This window comes from Gavia stellata, chromosome 4 (assembly GCF_030936135.1).
Source record: "Gavia stellata isolate bGavSte3 chromosome 4, bGavSte3.hap2, whole genome shotgun sequence".
In the NCBI taxonomy this organism is placed as follows: Eukaryota; Metazoa; Chordata; class Aves; order Gaviiformes; family Gaviidae; genus Gavia; species Gavia stellata.
Genome location: NC_082597.1, coordinates 34,929,661 through 34,943,369, shown reverse-complemented (window position 1 = coordinate 34,943,369; position 13,709 = coordinate 34,929,661). Strand labels below are relative to the sequence as shown.

The 13,709-nt window shown below is 36.7% G+C and overlaps 1 protein-coding gene across 1 annotated transcript in view; it reads left to right on the top strand.

Moving 5' to 3' along the window:
- The first annotated feature begins 5,718 nt into the window (after window positions 1-5,718).
- Window positions 5,719-13,709, top strand: part of SCAF11 (SR-related CTD associated factor 11) — a 39,619-nt gene continuing 31,628 nt past the window's right edge. Inside the window, exons 1-3 of the mRNA XM_059816654.1 lie at window positions 5,719-5,799; window positions 10,550-10,628; window positions 11,482-11,636. Coding sequence (XP_059672637.1) covers window positions 5,719-5,799; window positions 10,550-10,628; window positions 11,482-11,636 — 315 coding nt within the window. The remainder of the gene's footprint in view (window positions 5,800-10,549; window positions 10,629-11,481; window positions 11,637-13,709) is intronic.

The following is a 13,709-nucleotide window of genomic DNA, read 5'->3' as shown; positions in this document are numbered from 1 at the left end:
CAGTTGTCATAATCCTTTGCAAACTCTTTATTTTTCCACCATTTTCCAAAAATATTTTAGCATTTCTTTGTGTCTGAGATTTGTAAGAGGTTAGTGTAGGTCTTTGACCTGAGCTTATAAAATACTGTTATTCAAAGTCAAAAGGAGCTTGAGAACCATGTTTTTGACACCATAGCTTTCACCTAGTGTTTTTTTTAAGAGTATGCCTCAGAGAGGCAAAATGTGCTTTTAAATGGCTGTATTATTTTCTTTCTTTTGTTTTTGAATCAATGTCTGTATATTTTACATGTAAGCTGAAATTACTTTTTATGGAAACACCTTTTTTTAATACCAAAAGAATATGACTATCACTAAGCTCTTGATTTAATGCTTAAAATGAAAGAACAGCATGCTTTTAATAGAGGGCTCAAATTTAGTATATTTTTATCAAGCGTGTGTATATGGGTCTATGCAATCTTCTGTATTGCGTTTTTCCATTTAAGCAAATCCATAAAATTATAGGGGAACCTATACGTTATATAAATTTTGTTAGAGGGATGCCCTTTAGTTTGCAGAGGTTCAACATTCAGAAGCTGAGAAATAAGACTACCATGATGTAGGTGAAAGAAAAAATAATGGTAGTCTGTAATTGGACAATTGCATGCTATTTCTTCCTTTGCTGGATTCAGCCCTTTCTTCTTTAGCTCAATATACTTTCCTAATCACCTACCACTCTGGTTTTGTTGCCCCATTAATTTTTTGCATCTTAAATGTGGTTCTTGCCATTGCTACTGCCCCTGAGCTTTTCATTTGAGTTCAGTCTTATTCCGTCAGTTTTGCCCATCATTTTAACTTCCACTGTTAAAAGGTCTTAGCTTTTCCATTTCGGTCTTTGCAAGGTCTTTTGGTTCAGCTCCTACATCCCTGGTGTTTAAGTCCCACTATTTGGGCATGTTTTGGATGCTATTAAGAAAAGTAAAAATAGTTTTCCTAGTTTCTTTAGCATCAGAGAAATGATTGCAACAAGTCCTGCTGTGTTGCCATAGCAGTGGCTGAACTATGCTCATTCATCTTGTGGGAATGTTGCATGTGCAGTGTAGCAATGGGGTAGGAACTTCAAATTATTCGTGTATGCTAAGCACAGATCCAGTTTATGGGGGGGAAAAAAAATGCAATTACTAGAAAAGGTTTCTTGAGTAAATGCAAACTTTTTTTTCCCAGATCTATGCTATGGCTAGATTTGGAAAGGTTGCTTGTGTGGAAAGCATGTTCTTGATCTCAGTGACCCGCTGCCAAATATCTGCTTTTTGGTGGAAAGCATGAAAATACTGGTGCTTTCAAGTGGCTAGAAAAAAGTACTTTTTTTTTAAAACTTTTCTTGGAAATGGCTGAGCCATTTTTGCTGGCTTTGGTATGTAATGCTATCCCTTCCAGCTGCAAAAGTATGCATGTCACTAAGGACCCTGAGCAGCGGAAGGCAAGGTCATGAGTTGATGCTGATTTGATTTAGTTGCTTGAACCATGTGCACCATGACAATAGTACCTAATCCCTAGTTCCTGTTATTTGTAAATCTCGATTTCACCCAGTTTAGTCACGGACTACTTAGAAGAAACACCTAAGTGCCGAATTGTACATTTTGTGAGAGAATGTTATGTGCACTGTTTTCTCTTTAATATTTGTTTGTATTATGTTAATTACTACAGTACTTCAGTGTTTTATCAGCAGTATATGAAACAACATGACTTAGCCCCTGGCATACATGCATGTTCTTCCTACAGTGGTGGTTGTGGTATAGTGCTTCTTCTGTTGGGAGTCTTACCGTACACATACACACTTGAAACAGCAGCACAGTGCATATTGCCTTCTGTTGAAAATACTGTTTTGGAAAGCAAAATAGGGTGGCCTTTTAAATTTCTGTAAATTTACATTTCATCATCTTGTATCAGTCTTTAGAAGGTTCTATTCATCCTGTCTTCTGTATAAATGAAGCTGTTTTTTCCTGGGGGAGTTGACCATAGCTCCAACGAGTGTTCCTTCTTATGGCTGTCATGCACCCAGCCGTGGACTTCTGTAAAGATTAGGTCTGGGATTGTCTTGTATAATTCAGAACATCTTTGGAAAGCAGTGTTATGAGCGGCAGCCTTACTGAGGAGCTACCCTGCAAAATTGCCTTAGTTCAGTGCGTAGGGAGACTACATGGCTTTGTCCTCACTGTTTTTGCATTGTCAAGAGCTGACAGAGGCTTGAGTAACCTAGTTTGTCCTCTGGCAGAGCGGAAAGGGGTTTTCTCACAAACTTGAGAAATGACACTAAAGAGCCAGTATGGACGCAAACATAGCTTTAAATTACAGGTTAGATTGATCAACTGTGAATATATACTTTGAATCAAATGAGACTGCACTGTGACAACTAACTCCCCAAAGTGTTGTTTTTGTTTTTTTTCTCTTGCTAACTAGCAAGTTTAGCTTCACCTGGTTCTTGGTCTGCGAACTGAATTTGCCTAAGCACTGGACCGTCTTGGTTGTCAGTGGTCATCCTGAACATACCAATAGTGTAGAGCTGTCATTTTGTTATACTTTGGTATGTAATGTCATGTGGTCTGATGAGTTAACCTCACAGCTGATACTGAAAATGCTGGAGGGATAATTGATTTAGATTGACTTACAGAGTGAATCTGCTGAAGTACAGTTTCTCATTGCTGCTTACTGGGTATGAGCCCTTAATATGAGTTTGGAAGACATCCTAAATTTCTGCCCCCTATCCTAGTAGAACAAAATGTTTTATGGTTGACAGTGCAGAAAGATGAGAAGTGAAATTTGCCTTCTGTAGATAATTACCCATCAGTGTCAGTAAGGTAACTAACTCAAATTTGTCATGTCTAAAAGCTGCCAACTGTTGTGCAAGCTTATAATCAGCTTTCCTTCATGTCTTCGTTAGCTTCCTCAGAAAATGGGGCTCAGCCTTGTGTGATATCATGGTGAGAACTGATGTATTCAGGGAAACTTTCTTCAGTGTGTTTTTGTCAAAGAGAATTAATATCCCTTTGATGCTTTAACTGTTTTGGTCAAACATCACACCTTTTCTGGCTTGTGGAAGTATCAGTCTTTATGTGGATGCTCATGATTCTGATTAACAAATCAGCTCTTGCATGTGTGTTGTCTTTTTGGAGGACGAGGGGTGATACAAGTGTTTCACAAATCTTGGTGCCTTGTGTTGTCTGAAGTTATCTACTACTTAAGACTGATAAAATGTCTCACTCTTTTGGATGGTTTCTTGGAATGGGATTTGGAATTTTGCTGAGGACTGTAATATCTTTATCAGTTGAATTTTAGCACAAGATTTTTGAGTTTGTCATTTCCTTACCACTTGTTTTCCAGTGCTAATAGTTCTTCTGTAACCTACATCCTTATTTTTCTTTATTACTAGGCAAAAACCAATAAGAACTGGTTACTTTGGGAAGGAAAGGAACATGAAGGCTGGTAAATCGGGGGGCCAGCTGTGTGACTGGGATTCTGAGGTGAAGGGATGCTTGTCCCATACACGAGTTTCCCAGTATGGAGAGAGATGGGAAGTTTCTTAGTAGATACCTATTGGTGATACTAAATTTGCTACTATCTTCAGTCTCTTATATGCCTAAATCTGTTTGGTTTGGTTTTGGATTTCTTTTGGCTTTGATAATAGCTCTTATTTAAGAGCATTAAATTAGCACCATGCTCTTGTTAGAGATATTAACAGCAAAGTACAAGTTTTGTGATACAAGTATGTTGCCCTTTTTTCAAATTGGGAGTCTGTCTGGTTTAGTTCTGTGTTGTACTGAAGCTTTTTGGGTAGTGGCTTTTCTAAGTAGAGCTAGAACATGGTTATTCACCCTTACACGTATGAATAACATACCATGAATAAAGTATTCTTCAGTTATTGTTAGTAATTATAGAATCCTAAAGAAACTTGTGGATCAGCAAGACCTGTCAAAGCAGTACACAGTACTGCTGATATTGTTTGGCTACCTTCTTATACTGTCCAGTAAACTGAAGTGTTTTAAATGCTGGAAAGTAGAGTTCAATCTGATTTGTAGCAGCACCTCAACATGTAACAGTCTGTAAAAGACATGGTGTGTCCCCCAGTTTTTAGAATATTCTCAAATATGTGACGTCTTTATAAAAAGACATCTTCCTTACAGCCCTATGTTTTGCCTACGTCTTACAGATGCTCTTTTGTTAAACTTCAGTGAGGAACACTGCCTACTCCCTTGACTTAACATGAAAAAGGTCTGTATGACAGGTTTTGAGCCAGTTTATGATTATAAGCTTTATCCAGGAAGGAGATTACCTTGTGTGTGTCCCCACTGTAAGGTTCTAAGTCTTCCTTGAAACTCTTGGCTCTTTGGATGGTCAGACAGGTTACTAGATGGTAATCGCTGCATCTGAGCCACTGCAGCAGTTCCTCAAGCTGTAATTGCACGTTTCCTTTGAGTTCTGCATGCCTTCCTTACTTAGGAGGCAGTTATGATATCCTGTATACTTCTGTGAATGCTGTCTGGACATGAGTGTTGAGTGTCCACAGCTGCTATTCATTTTGTTATTGTTGAGGTGGCCACAAAAATAAGTGTTGTATCTAGCAGGGACATAGCTGTAGCCACAGCATCTGCAATGTAAGTGTGCTTGTCAGTGTCTTGCTGCTAGACTGGGAAAAATAATCCTGAGGAGGACATCCACTGTGGTGTTTGTGGTTTTTTTTTCTTTTGTGTAGGAAAGGGGAAAGTCGGTGGAAGGCAGTGTACTGTTTAAGATGGTATAATTCTAGCCATTTGGCTTTGACAGTTTTCTCCTTTGACTTTAACTTGTGTTTTCCTGGACTTGACAGGTAATCTAGGTATTGCTGTGTCCTTGAAGGGGGGCAGTTTGACAACAAAGTCTTAGCTATTCTAGTACCTTGCCACTGCCAAAAGGGGTAATCCCGTTTTATGTCTTCTCTCCCCTATTCTGTCACTTGCATTTTCTTTGGCACATGAGTGGCTCTTAGCAGAGTCTGCTCGCCATCACCAGTGGTGAGAAACAGCTGCTTCTTTCAGTGGCAGCAAGCTGTTAGATTAGATTAGCTCTCTTGGGTAATTGCATCCTTAGAGAGTCTGGAAAGAGTCTTTAAATCAGTGGTGTCTCCTTGCCTGAATAGCACTGATTCTTTCCAAGACACTACATCAATAGGCTTAAACCACCTATAGAAAAAGGTTTCTCTTTCTATTCCCCAAAGCATAGTACTGGTCTCTTTCTTTCTCTTCATCTTTGTTGGTTCTATGGCATTCCATCTGGGAATGCAGACAAGGTGCAATTTGAGAATACAAAGAGTAAAGATCCTCTTCAAAACCCTCTTTTGAGTGTTCCTGTTGGTTCTATTCTCACTAATGTTCTGGGCCATGAGATTTTACTACACACAGGAGCAAATCCAGGATAAGTACTTCCAGATCCTCAGTTTAGCCCTCATTTGTTGGAGGGCAAACAACATTACTGAATTGTCACTTGAAACAAGTCTACCTTCCAGGCTCTTCAGACAAAAGTTTTTCCAAACAAAAAGAACTGTGAAGGTTCTTGATGTATTTTTGCAAATACTTAATAGTGTCTTTTGTTCTTTTCTTTTCTGGGAGTATGTGTTGCATTAGACTTAATGATACAAGTAGGTAAAAAGCTTTTCAAATGTTCAGCTGCCACTGGAAACACTAGGTGTTTCCTCAGCCCATCTCCAAGATGGCACAAGACTTCTGGCAACAGTTTTCAAAATTTTCATCAGCAGCTGGACACTTGCCCAGTAACGGTCCAGAGGTTATGGTGAACCCATATGGGAAACTCCAGAGGACACTCCATGTTCTGCCATTAATTACTAAAAAACCTCTATTTTTGTAAATATGGCTAATTATTGAGATCTGTTTTCCTTGAAAACATGCTTACTGAGGGAGAATCTTAAACCTCCTTCTGAGGTTTCTTAAAGACCATCAAAATGCATAGGGCAATAGTCCTACTTACTGCTCCCCAAAATTTTGATGGGAGTAAAGAGTGTTATTGTTGTTTTATTAAGCAAATAAACTCTGTAGACTGAATGTATGGCTGACTGTAGTTTCATATTTGAAACTGATTGTTTCTTGATTTGGTAAAGAAATCAAAACACAACTAAAAGTGCCACAAATCCTTTTTAAATGAAGAGAAAATATTTTTAATAGAAACAGCATTCAAAAGAAGTTGCTACTATGAGTATTGATGCAACATGTATCTAAGAAGTTGAAAGTTTAATTACAAATGTTTCCTGACTTAAGTCCGTTAAGGGAACAAGAATAAGCCAGTCTTGGACATCATTTTGCACTTGCTTACTGGAGATCTTGTTGCATGTGTCCTTGATTTCCACTCCCCTTTCCAGTTGAACAGGTGTGCTTCTCTGTAGATGGATCTCTAGACCGTTACTGTATTGGAGGAAGAGTGTATTTAGCTGTTGCATTTTATTTACAGGGCATAAAGAATGCTTGTAAAGACTTTATCTTGCAGTTAGTCAAAAAGGAAGCACGTGCTAATTTCATGTGTTACTTACAATTAGGCTACTGTAAATTTTCATGCAATGATTTTTCCATGCCTATTTAAGATTTTAATATAATAGATTTTAGTTCAGTGAGAAATTCAGTTGCATGACTTTGAACAGACTAAGTCCTTCTTTCTGCATGCGCAGTGAATTAGTGTTGAAATACATCTGTATTTTTAGGTTATGAATTGTATGAAGTAGTTTGTGTTACCATAAAAGGTAAATCACACTTAGATTTTTGTGATACAGAAAATTGTTTGGTGTGTAAATGGCACTTATATCAGTCTGCTTTATGGAGTTGTTTAAGTACATCGTGAAGCTACGTTCCTCAGACAGACAGTGATGAATCTATTCCCGTGTTCTACGACTAACTCTGGTTAAGAACTTTTGTTGGCAGAGGGCTTTGGCATCTGCCTTTCATGAAGACAAGAACAGGAATTGCCTTTGAAGAATAACTTAGAAACGGAAAAGTTTAACTCCTGTAAAAATAACAGGGGGATGGGGTGGTGCTGTGTACTCGTGGTAATGTCCTTGTTCACTGTTTTCAGTTTAATATACTAGAGCATTCTTGCCTTTATTTCAAATATGAAATTAAATAAGGTATTTTTCTTACAAAGTAATTCCATTGAAATCTTACAAGCACCGGAAGTACCATCTTGGCTGTCATGCTATGCTGTCTTTAGGCATTCTTAGAAAGTATTTTATCTACAGAGGTGTGGGGGAGTGATTTTGTTTTTGTCAGCACTAACATGGTATAGTGCTTGTTGCTGTCTTGTCAAGTGCCTTGCATGTATGGGTCTTGGGTATTTCCTAGTATTTCACATCAACAACTGAATGATCGTAACTAAAACGTGTTGGTCATGAGTCAGTGGAATCTGGTAGGTATACTCTTTGGATATTAGCATGCTTCAAATACATATTAGCCTGATTGGACGTGATTAGCCATGGATATGGACATAATATTGATCTTCATGTGAGCTCATACAATTTTGTGACTGGGAGAATGACAAAAAATTATCTTGCTTCTTTCACTGTCTCCTCTCCCCAGCCAAGACTACAGATTTCTTGTATGGCATGCAGCTGGAATGACAAAGTCTGAGAAATACTTCCAAATCTTCTTGAAGTTTAAAAGAATCTAAAGCAATATGTCAAATTCTGGGACAAATAAGAGTTCTGTTTGCTGTGCTGTCTGCTCTTCCTAAACCACTATGGTCTTTTTTCCTAACTCTGTTTTTAATTTTATAAATTTAACAGCAGTCTTTAGTGTTAACTCTTCCATTATTCCCATTATGCCCCTTTTAAAGTAGTGGAGAAAATAGTCTTTCCAAAGTTAATTTGTTAAATAGTATGTAAATTTTGATGTCTTTTACTTTATTTAAAATATTTATATTTGAGTAGTATTAAATTCCTCTGCTGTGTTGTGCAAATTGCAGTGTCAAACTGGCAAAAAGGTGTGCTCTGCGAAGTGATCTGTGAAATGCATTAGTGGCACTCAATATCTGTTTAAATAATGGGTTTGTGAGAAGAACTATGTAACACCACATAAATGTTTTTAGTTGCTGCACATTGCGGATTTACTGATACCCTGTCAAAATTTCTAATTATTGTAATTGTGCAAGAATTTCTGGGATGTCTTTCTGTCTAGAAAGAGTACAATGGAGAAAAGGTTACTTTTTTGGGGGAAAAACAAATCTAAAGAGTTTCTATGGGTTCTATTTCTGCAGTCTGCCTTAGTGAACTCAAGACCTTTGTTATAATAAGCATGAATTCCACAGCTCCTGCTTAAGGTACAATTTGGTATTTAGACTGTGAATATTTAAAACCTTTTCTGTGGATGGATGCAGAGTGCAGAATTCTTGATCTTGGCTTTAAATGGTCTCAGCTGTGATGTGTCCTGGGACTTCCAGGGTTGAGAGAGGTTTGAGTGCAGTTGACAGATTTTTTTTTTTTTTTCCCTGCTTCTGTAAAGCATTGCTGAGGTTTTGTTAAGAACAGAAGGAATGTTCTTATGTTTTATATATAAAAGCATATATACCACGTACCACCACATGATTTAAGCTTTTTGGGACCTAAGCCACTTAAAAGTCCTCTTGCAAATCAGAGTGAAAACAACAGACCTTGATCTCATATTTTAAGTTCAAATGTGTTTTTGCTGGTCTTACCTGACCTAATTTGATGCAGATTTTGCTTGTTTATGGCATTAAATTTTAAAATAGCAGTTTGGCTTTTGTTGGGTTTCACCTTGCCTAGCCTGCAAAGGGTAATTGGTAGTGGTTCTAACAGAACTTTTGTATACAACTCATAGCATTCACTGCAACACAGTCTGCTTTAATATTAGTGCTAGTAACTTCTCTACAGTTGATGACAATTATCCTAATGATATCTTTTTAAGTCATTTTTGTATCAAAATAGGATAGCAGTGTAGGGGGAAAATTCCCTTATAGCTAGGTTTTTGTTTCTTTCTCCCTTCCCTTTCCCCCACCCTCAGTTGACTTGATTCACATGTTCCTTTTGGGGGATTAGCAAGTGGTTTCTAATGGGAACATTGAAGCCATTTAGCATTCTAATTACAGATATCTAATTAGTTTCACAGGTTTGACCATTTCTTTAATGAACTGTCTGTGTTCAAGACTCACAGATCAGAGTCCTGCTTTCTTGGATTGCCTAAGAAAGTGAGAAGTGTGTTATGTGATGGGTATCTGTGTGAGCGTTTCTTTTCTCAATAAAAAGTAACTATCATTAAAACACTTCCTGCTGCCAAGATCAAGCAATGAAGACTTGATGAGAAGATAAGTTTTGGGAGGCAAATTCTGTCCTTCCCCCTTCTGGATAACCAGGTGGTAAAGGGAAACCAGTGTAGTTTGTAAGTGAAACGGGGAAGTTTAGTTGAGGAGTGTGCTTGTGGTGTTCTCGGCTCTGTCCTGCTGCTTTTTCTAGCAAAGGCATTAAATAAAGAGCAAGGGATTTGAAACCTTGGTCAGTTAGTTTCAGGTTTGAATGCTTAAATAGCAAATCTTGGTAATTTTTGATTTCTTCAGTCTTTTGCGAAGTTTTAATTTGTTCTTTTAAATAATAATAATTTTAAGAGCTTTATATAGTTCCGAAGAAAACTGCTGGTCCCTCTAGGGCTGTTGGGTTGGAGCTTTAGGTGCTTATACCATCTCTGCTGTGCCTACAGGAGTTTGAAATGGAGGAGATTCAGTCTTTGGTGTATATCCTCTTTTTTTTTTTTTCCCCAAGTGTGTTTATTTCTGTGTGTAGTAGGTAAGCCTCCAAAGAACATACACTTGCTGTTTGTTATGGGAGATCAAATTATTTCAACCTATATGATGTGGATCACAAGGATATTCTCCATCCATGTTATTCTTATTTCATACTGCTCCTTTGGAGAACAGTTAAAAGGTGCATCCTCCCTATTCATGATACTCCACTGCACCTGTGCTTGTGACCTGTCCTGTATTTGACGATACAACTTTCCCTGCATTTTTTTTCTGAGTGCCAGTAGTTCTAAGTGTATGACAAAAGCAAGAAGCTGCTTTCATTTTTCTCACTTGCCACTACTATGGTGATGCTGGGTGTGGAAAGCAACTAATTCTTCTGGTGCTTTTGTGTTTAGTTTTGTTGCTTCAACCATTTGTGAAGGGCAATTTGCAGTTGTTAGTTGCTGCAGTGTTACGTGGGGTGGTTTGCATAGAAACTTAGTGATACATTTAACTTTTAAAAATAAAAGCACCATTGGTGGTCTTAAAACACTGCAAAAACTTTGCATTTGTTGAACAAAAACAATTTTCAAGTTGAAAGTATCAGTTGCTAGACAGCATTAATGATGCTCATAAATTGCAAAGAGTTTGTGAATGATCTGTATCTAACTCTTAATGTCACTTGTTTCTACTCTACGAAGGTATAATGAAATGAAGAGCACTGGAGATCACTCATTAAATCCATAGTGGTCATTTTTATTTTCAAGCTGCAATCTAAATTAACTGTATAAACTGTTTCTATGTTTTCCAGACTACATTTTGTACGAAGATGAAGAACAGAAAGCAATGTATTCAAGATACTGAGGGTCAGAAGCATGAAGGCATGGAAGGTAAAGTCTGTGTGTGTGAAAATTATTCAAGTATATTATTCATGTTCAAGCTGTGCAGGTTGGATTTTACATTTGCTCTCACAATTAGTATGCTGCTTGTTTTGAAAGAAGTTGTGTAAACATAACCACTATCTGAGCTTAATATTTTTCTTTTGGTCTGTGGGGTCCCCAAATCCTTTCCTCTCTCTTCTGTTTTTTACTTGTTGACTTCTAGTAGTAGCATAAAAATGGAGATAGCAATTGTTATTAATAAAAATAATTAATTTAGAGTAAAATCTCTTGAAGAAAAGTTCTTACATTTTTAGATTCTGAAAACAGTTTCTAGCTTTAACAAAATTGGGAGCATTTTTTATTCAATGTACATGATTAGGTAAATATTTGAGGATGTCAGATTAAAATAGTTCTAAGACTGGAAAACTAAAATAAAGATAGACTATGTGTATGTAAGATAATGACTGTAGACTATGCTGGTCTAATTTATTTCATGGAGAGAGAGTGCAAACATCCAAGGAGAAGGAACTCAGGAGAGCAATGTTTAAATGACTGCATGGCCAGTAGGAAGCACTGTGTGATGCTTTCCTTATTTAAATAGCACTAGAGCTAACTTTTCTTTGTTTTAATGGCAAATACTGGTACAGTAGTCTATGAAATATGTTGCGTAGTATTTTTTCACCTGAAATACATTCTTTTAACTACTCTTCTGACCAGTGCCTTGACTGCATTAGACCTGAAAACTTGATTTATTTGCTTTCAACTACAGAAAATTGTATCTTATTGCCTTATTATTCAAATCTAGAAGGACTTTGTTTCAAAAACTGTCAGAAATTCTAAGTGTCAATGTTAATAATGCCAGGTGAAGAAAATGAAGAAAGGTGTTCCTGTTCTACTTTATTATATGGCGGTGACACGTGCCCCATCTGTCTGAACTGCCTTCTAGAACAAGAGATTGGTTTTCCTGAGAACTGCAGTCATACCTTCTGCATGACATGTATTCTTAAATGGGCTGAGGTAAGACTGAGAACCAAGGGGTGTGTTTATTTTTCAGTAAAATCTATTGCATCTAATACCTACAGATTTTTTTTTAAAGAAAATAAGTTACGCGTTCTGACTTTGCACAGAAGTGTTTCAATGACCAGTTTATAAATAAAGTACTTTGTGTTTTCTTTCACTAGATGTTCTGACTTACTAATGGTTACTGGAGATTAGGGATCAGTAAAAAAATGGTGTTGGCTGTTTGGAAGATCAGACAGTCTTACGTACATGTTGTAATATTGTAGTGTCATTAGCTTAATCTTATCTTGTTATCCCTTATGCTGTTTGTCATACTGTCAGCTCTTAGAGCTGGGACCAATGTATTTTCATGTTAGCATACAAAATGAGTCTGATAAAACCTTAGTTTTCTAACTCTAAAGAATTCAGCTAAAAGGTTTAGTGCTATTTTGAATTAAAAATTTTAATTTTAATTATGGCTATTATTTGATCTGTGTCAATACCTTTGTAGATAGTTCCGGAACCTTAAAGAAAAATGACTTGTTGAACAAATTCTTTATAATCTTGTTCTATTTTATCCCTTTTTCCTCGCGTATGTCCTGTAATCATTGCATTAAGTCTTTGGTATATTTACCTTTCCTGTAACTTTTTCAGTTGTCAATATAAACCAGCAAATTAGAATTGCTTTATACTGTATTGGGGGGTGTGTGTTCAAATGAGATGTTGCTTTTTGTCCTGCTTTTTGTCCTGCTTCTGTGCACTTGAATTGGTTGCTCGTTGTAGTGGAGACCACTACCTGGTTTCTTTGCAATAATTTTCTTCTGAAGTAAATGATGATTTTGGTTCAGTATATCCTTTAGAAGGTTGGTATCGCTTAATATATTGTGTATATATACATACATATTATTTATGTATTACTTTCATTTCCTATATTTTTAACCTTAATCGTGTCATTTACTACTGAAGGCAGACAATAACATAAATCACTTCTTTCTGAAGATTTTGTATGAACGTAAGAATATTAAAAAAAGGTTGTTAGATGAAACTTAGTTTATCATCTGGTTTGTGTATCTAAAGCAAGTCTCCTGTTGCCAGATTTTCTGTTCTGCAAATGATTAATTGCAGTGCTTTGACTTACAAGGGAACAGAAAATTCTCATCCACAATTTTATCCTGACTTCCTTAGTTGGTTGTTATAATGGCAGCTGAAAGGCAATAAATAGTGATATGCATAGGGAAGCAGTACAGTAGATGGAGGTCTTGCTTCTGGATTTGAGTTTGTTCGCATTGTCTAACAGATGCTTTTAAGCCCAATGAGGACAGGAAATCTTGTTTTAAAGAGGCAGGTGAATGATACGACATTTTTCTTGTCATGTCAAATTATTTTGGCACGAAGTACTATTCAAATAGAATAAAAGCAACTTCTGCTCTTGAGAGTTTACAGGTGAAGTAGATACGATGCCATAAAAATTGTGCAAGGTTGTCTTTAAAGCTATGTAAGGCTTCTACTGATTCTTTCCATTAGTGGCATCTGATGGGTTAAAACCAGCCAGCCTTCTTTTTCTGAGGATATTTGACAGTTGGACCTGTTGAGTTCATGAAACTCCATTGCCTCATCTAGTAGTTTAATTAAAAAGTAAAGGGGGGAAAAAAAGTGTTGAAAACTGGCTGACAGATGTTCAGAGGCTTCAGCTGTGAGAAGCAGATGAGGTTTTATAGCTTTGAATGATAGAAACATATTATAAGCACGTGGCCATTTGAAGCATGCTGATGCCATGTGATTTTTGTGTCCACTATTAATATTTAGTAAGTAAATGTTTTTGTTCTTTTTTGACAAGTGTTGCATAAGGTTTAGCTTTCTCTACTAGTTCTTGGTTAATCGTAACTAATGAAAACTAAATAATTGACAAGTAGTCAAATTTAAGTTACTCTGAATAACAAGGATATAAAAATTATCCTGTCTTTATAAAATATGCTACCAGATTCTGTTTAAAGATTATGTATTTTTATTGGGTATAAGTAAATTGGTTTTAAAAACACTGTTTTCTTGTTTAAGCACTGGAGAATAACAAAATCAAGAATAAGATTACTG